The sequence below is a fragment of the Botrytis fragariae genome (genome assembly GCF_013461495.1).
Source record: "Botrytis fragariae strain BVB16 chromosome Unknown tig00000797, whole genome shotgun sequence".
Taxonomy (NCBI): Eukaryota; Fungi; Ascomycota; class Leotiomycetes; order Helotiales; family Sclerotiniaceae; genus Botrytis; species Botrytis fragariae.
Window position 1 is genome coordinate 1,047,830 of NW_023501013.1, and position 17,805 is coordinate 1,065,634.

The window sequence follows — 17,805 nt, forward strand, 5'->3', positions numbered from 1 at the left end:
GGAGGAAAGCTATTGGGATGCGTGAAGGAAACAGCCTAAGATGAATCAATATACAAATTGAAGGGACTAGAATGAAATATTTGGTAGATTTGACAGGTGAAGAAAGGGGCGGAAGTGAAAGGTCAGAAGGAGAGGAGTGCTGAAGATGTGAGAGATAATTTTTTTAAGGGGGAAATGACAATAAGCGAAAATAGATCATTGGAGGAATGAGACATTGAATCAAATGTTCCTCTTTCTGAAATCCTACGACTCCTGGATTTGTGAAAGAAAAATAATTAAACTCTGAAATTTCTTAATGTATAGCCATTAACTTTCTAATGATATTGCAGTGATATTTGATATCTCATTCCACATGCTCAAACCTATGTATTGGCTTCTCTTGGTTCTTTTCCTCTGCCTGGAATACCTTCTATTCTCAATGGATCAATGTAACAACTAAGACACTCATATACTCAAACTGAGTCTGGGTACTTATCTTTTCCATAGACTTAACCCTTGAGATCTTCCGTGCTCAGTTCTCCGGACATCTGAGTTCCAAAGATAAGAAATACCCGCTAATTTTCTATCGACAATTCAACCAAGATATAATACTACACCTCAATCACAAGCAGCCTCACTCCTTTCATCCCTTCCTTCTTTCTTCAACACCTCTCCTTTTCTCCATACACCACAAGATTTCCTCTCCTCCAAACCCCAAACAAAAAAAAAATAGAAGCCCGATCAAGGATTCGAACCTTGGATCTCATCATTTTTGTATTCATCGATACGCTATCATTCGTTCGTTAGCTCATTATCCATCTCTATACCTTTGGGTAACAGTTGTACTTACAGTGATGCGCGTTAACCACTACGCTAAGCGGGCGGTTTGTTTTTATAGACAAGGGTGAGTTTTGAGTATCTATGTGGAGGACTATGGAAACTTGGGGGAGTGAATAGAGGGGTTAGAATCGGTTTTGGGAGGAGTGGCGAACTGAAGCGAGGGGGGAAAGTGTTGAGTTGAGATATGAGTGGGGTCCTTGGGATTATGTCATTCTTTCTTCATCAGTAGATTTTGGTGATGTACGGGTGATAGTTCATGTAGTTTCTATTTCTTCTTTCTTCAAGTCATCTATTTACCGAACAAAGGCCCATATTACTTAGACACCTCTTTGCTTGCGCCCTTGGATGGATCGTATCGACTCTCTTTTCAGAAATTTGGGAATCTATGAAGGAAAAACTGAAGTGAAATAAAAATGAAAGGATGTATGTTAAAGGCTGAGACAATAAATAGGTCGAAACTCCCAATTTCCCCAACCAATCCAAGGCAAACCTGAAACCTAAAGAACCAAAAACATGGAGACTCCCGGCAATGTATACATCCTCGAAATGTGTCATAAACTCGATAACTCCATCTCACATCCATTGACCCACAACCAATATCCAATCCCATAAGCCCTCAAGTTTAAAGACTGGACCTAAACTCACCACTTCCCCCAGCATCCCTCCGAGTAGAAGCAGTACCAGGTGAATTCAATGCATATTCTTCAATCATCTTCTCGGCTGCAGTTTCACCCACTAAGTATGCTGTTGATTGTGTGTGATTACTATTTTTGACATTTGTATTAGCGAAATCATTCCCCTGCTCACTCAAACCCCCTCCTTCATTTTTCCATTTTTTTCTACTCCATCCAAGCGATGAAAGAGAGAAGATAAGAGAGAAGATAAGCGAGGAGGTAACCAGATCCTCAATGAATCAATTCATATTCCATACTCAACCCCATGATCTCGGACGCTCGTCCCAAAAGGGGTCAAACAAAGAGGGGACCTGATAACCTGGAACAAATCACTAGTTTAAAGGGATAAATGAGACTCACTTAGGTAAAAGTGGAAGCACACTCAAATCCACCACTCTCAGTCCTTCCACACCCAATACCCTAAAATTCGTATCTACACATGCTGTACTCTCATCTTTATCTTTACCCATGCGGACTGTACTGCACATGTGCCAACTGCTGAAGAGATTGTTACGGCAGTGTTCCTGTAGATTCTTCTTAGTCTTTATCATTTGTAGGGAAATCAAGATGAAGGATAAACATGTAACGACATGAGAATGAAAACTAACCCAGATACTTTCATCACTCGCTCCAACGCCACCCTCGGGAACTCCAATCATTTTAACAGTCTTCTCTTTAAAAACAGGTGTATCTAAAAATTCCATCGTTTTCCTTACTGCTTCAATAAGAACTCGTCGGTCATACGGATGGTTAATTAGATTCGCGTCAATCTTCGGTGGTACAGAGGGGTCGGCAGAAGAAAGTGTGACGCTGCCTGTTGCTTGAGGGTTCATGACGAAGGAGAGACAGGTTAGGTAGGAATCTGTTGGGGAGAGGACGTGGGTGCCTGTGAAAAGGGGAGGTACGTGCTAGAGAATGATATCAGTTCATGATTTAGGGGAAGTGAAGCGAAAAAGCGCCCATGGTAATGACCAGCGGAGCGGCAACAAAAGCAACAATGAACACATACCGTAGCAATTTCGAAAATAGGAACATTCTTTTGCCTCAAAAAAGCCTTTTTATCCTCCGATAAATCAGTAAATTCTTTTGATTCCAAAACTTTCTCGTTCTTGAACCATCCCATTGGAACACCACAATATAATTCGGCCAACTTTCCACTCTTATCTTTAATCCAACCTTCCTTTGCAGTTTTCTTCATCTCTTCATTCATTTCAAATTCCATGCGATCATTTGATCCTTCTTTCAGTAACAGGGTTGTGGTAGAAAAGCAATGATCTTGAAGATTCTTTCCTACTTGCGGAAGATCGTTGATGATTGGTATATTGTGTTCCTTGAGTTCGGAAGCAGGACCGATTCCAGAAAGGAGAAGAAGTTGAGGACTATTCAATGCACCGGCTGATAAGATGACATCTTTACGGGAATAGTATTCTCGACCATCAATTGTTCTGATACCTATCGTTTTCTTTCCATTAAATAGGACTTTCGCAACGGGGGCGTTGAGGATAGTTTCGAATCTCGGACCCATTAATGGTAAATAAGACGAAGCAGTTGTTCTCAGCCCATCATGCATACAAGAAGAGCCCATACCCATTCCAATTGGATTCCCAGAATTTATATCAGTATTCAACGGCAATCCAGCTTGTTTAGCTGCTATATAGACATCTGTCAAACCCTTTTCCCAAACAGGAGCGTAAGAAAGATGAAGTGGCCCCTCGGTTCCATGATCTTCTGGTTTTGGATTCACAAATTCGCGATATTGGTCTGGAACCTCATCATGGTAATGTTCGATTTTTTTGAGGCGTTCTTTAACATGCGTCCATGACCATGTATCATCATCAACCTTTTCAGCCCAGGCGTCAAAATCTTCCGCTCCCCCGATTACCCAACAGGAAAAGTTTATAGCGGTACTACCACCAATTCCTTTTCCCCGTGAATAATCAATTTGTTGACCTCCTAGATGAGAGCAGGGCTCTGTCTTATATCCCCAATTCAAAGAGGGTTGAGTGCCAAAGAGAGTAAAGCGTTCAGCAGGAATAAGATATTCTTGGTCATTGTTGGGACCTCCTGCTTCAATGAGGAGGACGGATGGATGAGAAGGAGCTGACGAGAGGCGTGCTGCGAGGGATAGTCCGGCTGGGCCAGCTCCTACAATTATGAAATCGTAATTATTGTGTGGTGTAGATGTCATTTTGGGGTATTATTTGTCAAAGTGAGATATATGTTTTCTACGTAGAATGTGAGAAGGTCTATAAGTCAAATGATTGGAAATTGAGAATCATCTACTTACGATTGATATCAAGGCTAGAGGACGAATAACCCGAAGACACTCTTAATGATCAATATTACAAAATATGCTACGCAATCGATACCTAAATTAGAAGTATCAATCCACAAAACAACATAAATGCAAGGGGCTTACTGATCACTTACCGATTATGTGTATATTTGTATTGGCGTAATAATCGATTACTTTATGTCAGTATCATCGAAGTCCAATCCCTACAAGCTGTGTAAGAAATGAACACTGTGATTCTTATATTTAGATGAAATCCGAATATCAAATACTTGCAACACATCAACATCACCTAGATAATAAAGGCATAATAAAGTATATGGAGGATCTACCAATATGCAAGGATATCTGAACACAAGTTCCGTCCACGGATCACGGAATCAACCCGTTCGCCCGCTTGGCTTCTCCTCTTCTTAATAATTGGGCTATGTATTGACACTTGTGGATTAACACATGGTGGGGTGGCTCGAGAGTAATACACTAAATCAAATAATTGTAACATTGGCGTCGTCTTAGTTTTGTCGGGAAAGGGTTCGGTATATTTTTGGAATGGAAGCTAGTCAGAAGGTCGTCTTTCTCGGGGAGCTAAGCTCAAGCAGGTCCAATGAAATTCGGTTTATTAGTTAGTTAGTATGAGTGCTGATTGCGGGGTAAATAAGGGGCTGAGAATTGGAAGCGGAGATTATCAAGTCGAAGCTGAATTAAATCATGGTCCGGTAGTTTATGCGGGATATAATCATGTTTTTTGTTGTGCTGAATAACGGACGTCACAGTTAGTTCTTGTCGTTTTGCTGTTTTCACACATACCAATATTGGAGATGGTTGACCACTATTTGCCCCTTGTTTATCCCATCCAAAGCCAACCTTGGAATTAGATGACGAGATTCTGGATAAATCTTCACATGTCACATCAAATCTAACGCACGCATTGATGATCTCCGTTTTTTGTAACTGTGCCGGAAAATGGGAATTCGTAATCCATCGCTGAATATCTTTGTAGCATTGTATAGATAGTGCATACGCGAAGCTGTATTGTAGAATGGTCTGTGGAGTTAGCATTTCACTGAACATGGTGAAGTACGTTACACCATGGTGAGGTTCCCTAGGATTGCTCCGTTTCGGGCATCAAAGTACAAACTTTGCTTGGATATCTTGACACACATCGCAAATTATCGGAGATCTGGGGAATAGAAGCCATGTATGTCCGTAATCGTCTTCATGAAATTATACTCTCTTATGATATACATATTGAACACAAGAATTGGATCTTGCATCCATCAAGACATGGCAGAATTTGCCCTCAAAATTTCTTTCGGAGAACGGAGAGATGTGAAAACCCTCGATTGAGCCTCAACTCACCTAGGATGAGCAGTTAAATATCGTATCAAAAAGGACAAATAAGACGCCTAACCCCATCGACCTTATGCTAAGATATGTTCTCAATGATGGCAGTGAGAGTTTTACATTCGGAATGCGAAAGAAACAGGAAAGTGAAAAGTAGTCTATAAAGAGAGCATCTGATCCAGATCACCAAGTGACCATAAGGTCAATAACAGTATCCAATACCAGCTTAGCTCCATCAATACGAATAGTAAGTCATTTCTACCTCATCAATAGCTGATGACAATCTTCACAGGCCAAATCAAACATACTCCGTTCCCAATTTTGATTTCGTCCGCATGACATCCATCAATCGCCTACCGACTTCGATTGACAACCCCTTATGTTCAGGAAATAAACAGCAACCTCGTGTATTACCGGCGACCACCTAAAGTGATGCCTAAATTTGAAGGATCTCATTGATGATCTTGTCAAACATGGATATGAGGATTGAGAAGAGACCAGAGTTTGAAGATGTAGCGGTGAAGATACTGTTCGAAAGATAAGCCCGTTGTCTGCAGTCATCAATGAGCCCTGACAGCTGAGAATCATTTCCTGCAGTTGAAAACAAATCTTTTATTCCGGTGATCAAAACATTCTTCATTGAAGGCGATTATACCGAACAAGACTGGTGCCTTGTAGACGACCGGCAGTCGATACCGAGAAAGAGAACCTCGGTGCCGTGTTGAAATCACTGTGATAATCCCTTCTGTAATTTGGATTTAATCCACACAAATTAAATCCTAGAACCTCAGTCGGGGTTGAAATTCATTACTGCACTTCAGAGACCATAGATATCAGAATGGTCGAATGAAGCAATCCCGATACAGTCGGCGCAGTCCATAGACCAGGGCATACTGATGCATAGGAAACGTGATGAGATAAGATGAGATTCAAGGCACAGATATACCACTTTGGTACAGAATTTGTTCAAATCATGTAGCGAGGTACGATTTAAGACCATATTGTTGTTGAGGATTTGAGAATTGAATGTAATAAGCTCGTGATAATTGTCCCTGGATCTCACTCAGATAACCACATGTATGACAACGAATTTGACCTGAGATATGCAAAATACCGACTTCTAGATCATACTAATGATCTTGACGACTCGGAATTGTTCCAGCCAGTCGAATGAAAATAAGAAGAAAATTAAGCGCATTGTATTGATCGCTTGTAAAGACAGGTGAAAGGAGTGTAATTTGCAAGGGTGTTGGAAGGACAATGTTACATTTAATATCTTATGGAAGCACACGGTTTTAATCCGTCGGAACTGAGAGAAATCTATTTCGGGTGTGGTGTGTACAAGAAGTGATTTGAAGTCCTCCCAAGAATGCTTGTTTGCATCTAGGAGGCGTGGTGTTCGTCACGGAACGGTGCGAACAATGAATCCATGGAGCCATGGTAACATCGACCTTAGATAATCTTCTACCCCGCTTTACCAACATCAATGATTGGGATAAATTCTTGATCCCCCTTGAGTTTCGAGAAACTTCCGCTTATGTATACTGTACATAAGCTATACGACAAAGTATTGGAAATAATGGCTTGTTCATGTAGTGATACAACAGTAGGTGTGCATTGAGGGGAGTTTTCTCCTCAAGACGGACAATACTAACAGAAATGGCTTTCGGGCTTTTGAAGGAAGTTTCATTCAGCCGTTTTGTTTTCTTGATAAGATGCTATCAGGGATTAGATTTGTGGAGTAGGACCTCTAACAACCATGCCGCAACATGTGTAGAACCAGGCACGCACAAGATCTATTTGCTATATAGCTGTGGGTAGCTGCAGTGGTAGCTGTAGCTGGTCGAGGGACCAGGATTAGAGATCTAAATTGAAAAACTGGTGCCAATTAGTACATGAATCCTTTTTATTAGCTTTACTAGATAGTTGACAGCGTGGTGCTATTTGATTATGTCGGTTAAGTTTGATGTGGTTGGTAAGACAAGCAGAATGTTTCCTTTGGTGGTAAGTGTATTGCGTATGGCTACAACATGGCTACAACATGACTACACATGGTTATTCTCCATTGAGAGGTTCCGACCGAATGGCTGACCCAGCTTGAGACCCCAAAAATTGATTCAAAATTGATTAATATTATGCATTTGTAGGGGAATACATGGTTATATGTATACTACCCACCAAAAGTTCAAACTATTATTAGAATCCTTCACATACTTGATATCCTGTCTCGGCCAGCAACCAACGAAAGACAACAGAAGTAATAACTTACCACGCGACTTCGATCAATTTGCAAATTTTCCCTGTAAATTTCACCAGCTTTTGGTTTCTTGGCCCCTCCTTATATGTTCTTCCTGTCATCCTGATACGACGAAATGAATCAACATGTATATTGGCTTGGAGACTTTGATACCTACCTAGGTGCTCTTGGCTGAATCTGGAGATTTGAGACGGAAACTCCAAAGTGGTTCTTAAGATACTTCCGTGTCATTCTTATTGGCTAATCTATGAAGTATAGGTGATCACTAATGTTCACATCCAATATAGATATGATTACATTCCCGAGAGGTGGAAGGGGAAAAAAAGTCTAGCATCTGCAACATCAAAAAGAGAAGGTCTAGGAAGGGAAGGTACTAGGAGACAAACCACCAACAAAGTAAAGGTATTTTAAATCGACCATCTAATTCTCTACCTTTCTACTCTTCTACTCTTCTACTCTTCCATATTTCTCTATTCCTACCCTTCCATCAACTTTCTCAGCTCTGTCTGAAATCATGTCATCCCCACCTTATCCAACCCCTCTTTAAGAAGTTGTTCAATTTACCTTTTACTGCGCCACATTAAAATACCACTGTCACTGTTCCCTCTATACCTTGCCCATGAACACCTGCGATCAATACTATCTCCACCTTTGATATCCCAAAAAGAGATAGCAGCCGCGTGCGTTTTCTTGGCTAAACTTTGGGAGGCAGATAGTTACGTTGTTTTTTGTTTTGCGATTTAATCCGACTTTTAATCTGAATGGATGAACCTGCGATAAACCCCATACAACTTCAGACGAAGCTTCCCCAAAGCTCCCCTAGAGCTCGTTCAAATCGTCAAGAACCATTACACAAAATGGCAGTCTCAACTTCTTCACCACGATTGCACTTCGAACCTGATAGTGTACCGTTACCTACTTCATCTGATAATGCAGAACCGGCTTCTCCTGCATTATCGTCTTCGACAGCTCTCGCACGTTTCGAATTCGAATCTGGCCGAGGAAATGAAGGAACAAAAATATTGATGGTAGAATGGGAAGATGAATCTACCGAAGGATCCATCAAAAATATGGGAGATTGGGAGGTATCATGGGAAGGAAAAAGTACTGTTCTATCCGCACGAGATGGTGCAGAAGGGAAACTTCATCGACTTTACTTTCTACTGGCTCCAGGAGCTAGCATACCAAGAATCATAAAGTTATCACAAGTGGGAGGGAAGATGATTCAAACAAATCCATTACCTGCGATATTCCCACCCGAATTAGGATTGACTGCACGACAAGCTGGACGAAAAGGTGTGTTACATACAATCTGGGCGAAGAAAAGGATATCCGTCTTACAAAGGGAAATCGATGAGGAAATGAAAACAAATGGAGAGGGAATAGGTCTAGAAATGGCCATGCAGGAAAAGCAATGGATTGAGGAGAACTTTGGTGTTGGGCCAAGAGTTACACAGCCGGATTTACAACAGAATGCTACTCCAACTAGTCCAAAAACACCCAGTGGTGGTAGGTTATCCGAGAAGCTTAAGGGGTTGAAATTAGGAACTAGTGCCCACGACTTAAGTAATGTTTCAGGTACGTATAGAATTGAATGTCCAAGAATGAAAATGGTGAGATTAACAAGTCCTAGAACCCAAATTCGAAAGTCAGCAAAACCCATTATCTCCTGAGCAGGGTGATGTCGCTGTATCGTCTTTCTCCTTGTTTCATGGGGGAACTTCGCGCCATCAACCACGCCTTGTCGCTCAACATCCACCTAATCATTCCTCACAATATGGCATGAGTTCTCTAAATGCTCTTGCAATTGGTGATGTGTCACGAAAAGCATCAGAAGATCAAACCGAAGATGAATTATTTGCCATCAAAATGAGTCCAAGAAGTCCGGAGATGACAAAAAGTCCTTTTAGTTTCGCAACTAAGGATGTAGCTTTGAGTATGGCTCAAAAGAATTAGTAAACTCGATCGCTATGTTTTTGGAAGAGAGTCCAGAAATTCACTTATGACGATATGATTGATGAAACAAACGAAAGAATTGAACGAATTGATCTGACAAAGTACACACAATATTGGGAGGTTAGATTTTCAAAAGCTACGAGAACACTCGCTTTATACCCACTACTTTGGTCGTCAAAATTCTGGATTTGGATAAGGTCTTAGCGACCTATTTTAGATAGTTATTTGGATACCTATTTTTTATTCCTAAGACTGAATTAATTGAGAGCTTTTGGATCTAGGTCTGTCACCGTGTCTTACCAAGGTTCCTACATATTTAATTCACTACCGGACCGAAACACACCTCCGGACTCCGGAGTCACTTTTATTGTCCCAATCAGCTTTATAAATTCCTCATATGTCTTCGTATGTGTCTTAGTATCCAAAAGTGATATACAAAAGCCACAATTGCTCCGTTCAACTAACTGCTGAGTACTCAACTACATATCTGTCTAACCTTCAGTCTGGAAAATTTTCCACAAGGTTTGGCTAGAATATCTATTTATACTTTCTTTAGCACCCCCCCCCCCCCCCACCCCCACGTGTGAGAATAGCCCGTCCCGCTCCTCGTGACATCTTGCGATTATTACGAAGTGCGGATGTGTTCACAATTTGAATCGCCTCTCAACTACTTAGGTCCTGGCTTTCTTCATTCGTTAATAAGTGAATAACCGTATGGCTCGTGCCCACTGCTTGGATAAAATGTAGGTCGGGGCATCTTTACCCGATCCAACGAATGATATTGATGTATCGTTGCGCCTCATCCTGATCTTATCAAGTTCAATAAGACCTGCCACTGTGACGTGACGACTTATAAGAGTGAATCTTGTTTCTGATCTACATATGACCAAGGTCTCGCAACTGTTGCTCGTTTCAAATAATAGCTGGGGGTCCTTTCGAGAGGTATTTCAGACTTCCCTTGTGATAGCTTCATGAATTTGTTTTGCATTTGTTGTTTAAGATCCTTTTCCAACCTAAGTGGCTACTGCATTAACGACTAGTTGAACGGATATTCTTCTTTTATACCGTTGGGAATTATCAAGACAGAACGCCCGGATGAACTTTTATCAATGGGAAAAGATCTGACAAAGTGTGGGTCATAAATAATCATGATAATGTTAACGTGGTCGTCTTATTTCATTTGAAGACCTCTCACGTTTGTCATTTTATTTCTTGTGGTCCGAAATCTTCAGCTCTTTTGTTGATATTTCATACTCAACTGGTTATTGAGTTATCACTGCGGTCAATCTCGAATGTGAATGGGGAGCTACTTTGTTTCCTCGTTTATCGAACAAAGGGATAGAAATTTCCCGAGATAGTGATCTCATATTTATGCCAATATCTTAATCACCAACTCGAAATTCACACCTCTTTACTTCACTCCTCTGATACCTCTCACCATGTCTACCAACACCACAATACCGTCGACGCCCCTACCGTCCACTTCCCTCTCATTTGTGGGAACTCCCTCTAAAACCACCATGCTCCTCATCATCTCTACATATCTCCTCATAGTCCACATCCTTCGCCTTTCGAGACAGGACTACATGATTAAAAAGTTCGGATACAAAACCCGAGAATCATTGAAGAATATGACAAATACGGATGCGCAAGCAATTATCGGTCACATAGGCGAATTAGAATTTCCCCGTTTCTACGTTACCAGTCTTCAATTCGCTCTCTTTAAAACCTACGGTATCCCTACAATCTCCAAACTCCTAGTCGACACAAAACAATTCAGTTCCAAGGAAACAGCGAGTAAACGTTACGCGGATACATCAGTATTGATTGCAGAATTCTCTTCTCATCATCCTCTTCACCCGAGAGTTTTGAAAGCGATTTCGAGAATGAATTATTTGCATTCGGGATATCAAAAAGCAGGGAAGATTTCGAATGAGGATTTGCTTTATACATTGAGCGTTTTCATCACGGAACCAATTGGTTGGATTGGGGATTGGGAGTGGAGAAAACTGAATGAGATGGAGATTTGCGCAATTGCTACGTTTTGGAAAGGGATTGGTGATGCCATGGGTATTTCTTATCATGATCTTCGTCATTTCAATGAATGGAGAGATGGAATTGAATTTTTCGAAGATATCAAGAAGTGGGCAGAAGATTATGAGAGGAAATTCATGGTTCCGAACGAGTATAATAAGAAAACGGCGGATGAATTGGTCCCACTTCTGTTGTTTCTTGTTCCAAAGGCATTACTGCCCTTTGCGAGAGATGCAGTAGGGGTTCTTATGGGTCCTCTTCTTCGCGCCGCAATGATTTACCCGGAACCCTCGCGCCTCAATAAATTACTCACTATCTCTATACTACGCACTCGTCAATTATCTCTCCGCTACCTATCACTCCCAAGACCAGAATGGATGCGAGTTAGACAAATCTCGAAGTCGGATGACAAGGGGGTAGATGGGAGGTATCATAGTACCAATTATCTCGTGCATCCGTACTATCAACTTCCGGGCTTCTGGAATCGTTGGGGACCGGTGGCTTTGGTTACGAGGGTGATGGGTGGATTTGTACCGGATGAGAAGAGGAGCGATTGGTTTACAGAGGGGTATAGATTCGAGGAGGTGGGGCCGGATAGGAAACGAGGGGAGGGTGGGAACGAGATGAGGGGCATGGAAGAGAAATTGGAGAAGGAGAGAACTCCAGGGTGTCCTTTTGCTTTCGGAAAGTAAACTATGTGGATTGGGCGTATTATGAGGGTGTGTTTGTAAGTTTTGGAGATAGAATCCTAGGGAGGGGTGGATTGGTAATCTTTCTCGAGATTGCTCACGGTATATGTGATAGGAAATCAGAAGTACATACGTAATTGGAGAAAGAGAGAAACGGGAGCACGCGAATTGGATAAACAAATAATCTTGTTACTGACATCGTTTATGAATATATCCATCGCATCATCGTTGTATTACCGCATCTCAGAAGAATTTCATAACCATATCACGAGAAAACGTACAAAATCACCATGAAAATTTGCAATTAAAACCATATTTTCTGTATTGCTTGTTACTGTATAAGAACTGGGTATCTTGGGACTAAGCCAAACACTCCAAAAGAAATGGGTACCCTAAAATTGTGAACTCCGTGTAAAAACTTGGATATCTCGATTTCAAACTAAAACCTTATCATACTCCATATCTCTCAATCTCTCACACGCAAAGTTTACCTTAACTCCGTACCATACTATGCCATGCTATCCCAGAAAATGCCAAATCCATAATTATCGCCAACCATGCAATACCATCCAGACCGAATGCCTTATGCCACAATGCAATTTCGAAAATATCCTAATAATCCACATGTTCTAGTATCATACGATGCGAAGTGTTGAAAGGAGGTACCGCTTGTCATAGATGAATGCTGCAGAAAAAGGAAGAACAAAGCTAAGAGGTGGTCTTGTGCACCAGAAAGACACAGAAGAGAGACCCGAGAGCCATCAGGAGATACTGTCCCGTGGCGAAACAGTGCCGGAGATGTTGAAAATGAACGGACGACTTAGAACGTTGACTTATTCTCATCAAAATCAGAAAGATCGTTATTCCCAAGGAAAACAGAAGCATCTGTGATATCCAGATCTTTGACACACTTCGCGATGAATTCTGGCTTCCAGGGATTATTGAGTTGGCCAGGGAGAGCAAATTCCGTCTCGAAATTCATCTTCTTCTCGGGACCTTTCGATTTGTTAGCAAGTGCTATCTTTGCAAACGTTGCACCGCTAGTCCAGAGCTTATTCTCGGCATCTTGAATCCGCAGAACCAATACTTGAGGCATGTTCTCACAGACCCTCTCACCATCTTGTTCTCCTTCCTTCAGGACGTATCTGCAAGTTGGTTCATCGAGATCATAGTGGTCTTCCTTGTTCATCCATCTATTGATCAGCTCATCTCTCGCGAGGTCAATCTGTCGGATGATGTTGGAAGAGTGCACCATGTTTGCATCTTCTTGCAGGATTGGAAGGGGCTCACTGTCGATGAAAGCGTCTGGATCGTTGGTAAAACCTAGATGCGCATTGACACGGTATCCAACCTCTCCGCCGGTGGGTTCTTGGAAAGCTAGAGCTAGTCCAGAGGCAGCGGGTCTGGCTTGGACAGGAATACGACTAAATTGATACTTGGGTTCAGTGTCCTCATGAATCTTGGCTGATTCCTGGGCTTTGAACTTAGGGTCATTGTCTTTTTCATTTGATCCCCAGGCTTTTATTTCAGCAGCATCGCTATTTTTATCCAGCTCTCGAGATTCAGAGTCGGACTCGGTGTCGCCGCCATTTTCATCAGAATCATCGGAACCGGACTCAGTGGCATCACTATCCTCCGGAGCTTCCCATCCAGAACCAGGAGCATTGGCACAGTACTCAACATCACTGACAATCTCAATGACTGAAAAATGTTCTTCTTCCAATCCCTCTCTGATGGCCTGTGTCAGAACATGTTCCTCGCGTTCATCGAGTGGCCAGCCCTCCTCGTAGAAGTCTTGTAGAAGTTCGACCCCTTCTGGAACTTCCTCGAATTCAATATCTCTAGGGCAATCCTCAATCTCGATGAGTATCCATGGTTCCCCACCAAGCATCTCGCGAGATTCTTCGTGAGGTGATTGAATAGGAAACCCAATCTGTCCAAACACGAAGGCTACATCGTCACCGAGTCCTTCCATTGTGTCTTTGATGACGAAGCCACCGACGTTATCGACATGACCATCAAGCAAAGATCCTTGGTCATCGTACAATTGCCAATTACCTTGATACCTTGAGGCAAGAGAGCCATCCATGAACTCCTCTGTGGCTGGAATTGAAGACAACTGACTTGGCGCACTTGGAGCTGGAGACGGTCCTCTTAGTGGTGAAGCACTGTACGAATCACCTTCGTCTTCCTCGTATTGAGCATCAATGCCTGACACAGTGTTTGCCTCTAGATTGCAGTTTGACTTTTGCGGTGGCTCAATACTGATATCACGAGTAGACAAGTCATCGCTGTTGCTACCGTTGAGAGAGTCAATTGTTTCCCTGGAATCTTCACTGTCCGATGTTGGGGCCGGGGTGCCTCCTTGCTCAGTCGATGTTTGCGCTTCAAAGATCGATGCAAATCGAGATTTCTTTGGTTGGAAAGATATCTCAATCATCTGTAGACCAAAGTGAGCCTCTGGAGCAGGATCTCTAGAAGTCTCCTCTGCAACTGAGTCTTGTGTTTCTTGCTCAGATTTAGGTTGCACAGGAAAGAACTCTGCAAAGCGAGATTTTTTAGGTTGGACAGGGAAATCAACCATCTTCAAACCAAAATTGCCAACTGTGACAGGATTTTCAGAGGTATTTGGAACTACATCCTGTGGCACCTCGGCCTTAGCGCAATCATCCTTCTTTTGTGCTTCAAACAATTGAGCCCATCGAGATTGCTTTGGTTCGGCTTGTAAATTGATCATCGTGAGACCAAAGTGAGCATTGGGAAGTTGTGAAGGTCTCGACTCCATTTGCTGAGCCAGATCCTCTTGAATGGTGACGGAGTTCGCCTTCGCCACCGCAATCTCAGAATCCATAAGACTTAGCATCCCTCTTCTGGCTGCTTTTACCGACTTGGTAAACTTCAACGAGGAATTGAGATCAGCGTATCGATCATCATCAGGTTCCACTTGAGAAGCTTCTTGTTCTCGGGCTTGTTGCACACGGGCTTCTTGATCGCGAAGCGCTGTCTGCTCAAGAGTATTTGTATCAGTCTCAGTCTCATGAGTAACGTAGTCGCTACTCGTTTCATTGTCAAGTAGCAATTGCTGATTCCGAAGGTTCTTCCACAAAGGGTAGTAGCAATTAAGATCGAAGAAATAGAGACGTCCGTCGACTCGAGGATGTTTACACTTGTTGGCCGGGCATCCATACCACCCACAGAAATTGTTAAAGGCGTACAATTTATCCTCTGAATTTTCCTCAAGATCGATTACTGCTTTGAAGTTCATGCCCAGCCAGAATAATCTTGTCTGGTAACGTACCTCCAACTGAACCCAGCGCCTCTGGATTCCGTTTAGTTGGTGGTACGCATTTGGATTGGTCCATGGTGTTGGGAGCCAAGGGTCGTTACCTCTGAAATCATCTATTCTGGTTGGAATCGGGTTGTGGGGACCCCAAGGAATGGAGAAGCCAGGAAGAGGGAAGACTGATCTGAATTGACTGTAGCGCGGAATTCGGTACATGCGTACAATTTCTTCCGCGTGGGTTTCACCCGGTTGGTGGACTTTCTGAGGTACAATAACCTCCTCAGCTTGTTCATCGACTACATTAGAACTATCCTCCTCGACAGGGAAAGTGTTTCGAAGCTCTGATAGAAAGATTTCTTGTTTCGCAAGCTCCAACGAAAACTGCTCCCCAAGCTCTGACGTGAAGACTTCTTGTTCCACTGAGTCTGATTTGTTTGGCGACAGTGGTCCAGATACAGAGCGCGAAGGGACTGGACTATCAACATGAGCGTAAATGATCTCTGGTGTCGGAGTTTGAAGAGAAGTGTTTTCCGCAGGGAAACCAATTGGTGCAGTAACCATCGGAACGGCAGGCTCCACAAAAAAGGAGGGATATATATTGAGTTGAGGCTCAGTGTACATGTCAGAGTCATCACGAACAATGTAATTGTTGGGATCACTGAACGTTGCCTCATTCCCCGCATCAGATGGAGTTAGACTGGCACGTCTCCCCGTTGGATAATGCGAGTCTGGCGAAACTAGATTTGAAGGTGCCGAATTGCGTCGTTGACGGACCACATCTTCAGTATCTTCATCCTCATTCAATGATCGTTCATCTGGCTGAAGAGCAGTGAACACCCTAACACAGAAGCTGCGTGCCCTATGTGAAATTGTAGTAGCTTCAGCGAATAAACCACTCAAATGGTACCCATCAATATGGTCTGGGAACGTAACGGGATTTTCCTCAGAGACTAAGACAATTTCCTCATTCGAAATGATCGTTTCATCCCGGATGGCAGGAATCTCGATGTTATTGGTGGATCCCACAGATGAATGAATTGCAGCTTCAATACTTGGTGAAACTTCGGCTGAGGGGATTTGAATCGAATCAGAAGTCGAGGTATCGCTTCCGATTGGTTCGGTTAGTTCTGCTTCTGATACTTCTACTACCACCTGTAAATTGCCATCTTCATTTGGTGTAGCCAATGGTGCGAAGGACAAATGAAAATGTTCTGGAACATCGATAGACAATTCAGTTTTTACCACGGCTAGAATATTATCCTCTGTGTTTTCATTGAAGATGGAAGCAGCAAGCTCTGCGGCATCTGCTCCATTAATCAAAGTCTCAACTGCTGGATCTGTATTGGAAAATTGAATATTAGTATTTGTCTTCTCGCAAGGGATGGAAATTTCGAGTGGCTTACCTCGGCTATCAACAGCATCATTATTGACAAAGATAGCAAGGCCAGCGGCTTCTACTACCGAAACTGATTGATCATTGATATCGTTCAAGTCGCCGTCAAGAGCCGACTTGATTGCAGGACTGGGTGGTTCCACTGGAAGCGCAGCAATATCTGCAACTTCCACGTCCTCAATCGACTGGTTACCACCAACAACCGTCATCAACACTGGCAAGACATTCTGTGCAAATGAAGGACCTGTAAGTCCATCGTCAATGTGATAGCTATTCGCATTCTCTGCGCCAGCATGGTCTGGGACTTGCTCAAATGTCTCGACTGTGTGATTACCTGTCGAGGAAGGATTTGAAGAACCGACAAGTGTTTCTGATTCGGGTGCCGATTCTGGTGAGTTGATGTTAGTATCTGACATCATTGATGCTTCAATTTCAGGGATTTGTTTACCAGTGGAATGTTTCCTAGATCTGCTACCGGTCAAGAAGTCGACGAGATTCTTGACTCTATTCTTAGTGAAATTGGTAGTATTGCTAGTATATCGGCTCTTGGTGAGCTTCTTAGACTCCCTGATGTTTTTCTGGTTCGCGATCTTCTTGTCCTTGATGGAGAAAACGTGAGCGACCGAGTGGAAGACCTTTCTGAAACCCATTGTTGTGGTGGGCACAATGCCCAAGATTGAACTGATGTGTAGTAAAGAGGTGGATATTGCGTGCAATTTTATGCGATAGAAAGATACCAACAAGTAGATGATACTGGAAGATGATTAAGTAGTAAATTAGAAGTCGATGATCGATACAAGATACTAATTGTGTTGGGAAATATGAAGTGCGTGAAAGTAGCAGTTGTAATTGCTTTGTGATTACTTTGATTTCGTAAAGTAGTGTGTCAAGATAAAGTTAAAGGGATTAGGATGAAGTAGAAGAATACTTAAGTAGTAGGATAGAGCAACCGTTTCAAGTCCCCAAAGACGCTAACATGTATAGGTTTGATACGATACCGTACTGACTGTTTATGATTGAATAAACGACTTGGTTGAAGGGCACAAATAGTTGCCATAAAAGA

At 42.5% G+C, this 17,805-nt stretch overlaps 4 protein-coding genes across 4 annotated transcripts; 2 read left to right on the forward strand and 2 right to left on the reverse strand.

The window, feature by feature from the left end:
- Positions 1 to 1,441: 1,441 nt before the first annotated feature.
- Positions 1,442 to 3,681, reverse strand: Bfra_010704 (putative glucose-methanol-choline oxidoreductase protein; the record flags this gene model as incomplete). The annotated part of the gene is made up of 4 exons (XM_037341040.1): positions 1,442 to 1,583; positions 1,854 to 2,017; positions 2,102 to 2,401; positions 2,503 to 3,681. The coding sequence occupies 4 exons, from the start codon at positions 3,679 to 3,681 to the stop codon at positions 1,442 to 1,444; spliced, it is 1,785 nt and encodes a 594-aa protein (XP_037186683.1).
- A 4,563-nt stretch (positions 3,682 to 8,244) lies between these two features.
- Positions 8,245 to 9,343, forward strand: Bfra_010705 (uncharacterized protein; the record flags this gene model as incomplete). The annotated part of the gene is made up of 2 exons (XM_037341041.1): positions 8,245 to 8,965; positions 9,021 to 9,343. The coding sequence occupies 2 exons, from the start codon at positions 8,245 to 8,247 to the stop codon at positions 9,341 to 9,343; spliced, it is 1,044 nt and encodes a 347-aa protein (XP_037186684.1).
- A 1,439-nt stretch (positions 9,344 to 10,782) lies between these two features.
- Bfra_010706 (uncharacterized protein) lies at positions 10,783 to 12,069 on the forward strand (the record flags this gene model as incomplete). Its single annotated transcript, XM_037341042.1, has 1 exon — positions 10,783 to 12,069. The coding sequence occupies one exon, from the start codon at positions 10,783 to 10,785 to the stop codon at positions 12,067 to 12,069; it is 1,287 nt and encodes a 428-aa protein (XP_037186685.1).
- An 817-nt stretch (positions 12,070 to 12,886) lies between these two features.
- On the reverse strand, positions 12,887 to 17,392 carry Bfra_010707 (uncharacterized protein; the record flags this gene model as incomplete). The annotated part of the gene is made up of 1 exon (XM_037341043.1): positions 12,887 to 17,392. The coding sequence occupies one exon, from the start codon at positions 17,390 to 17,392 to the stop codon at positions 12,887 to 12,889; it is 4,506 nt and encodes a 1,501-aa protein (XP_037186686.1).
- Between the last annotated feature and the right edge of the window lie 413 nt (positions 17,393 to 17,805).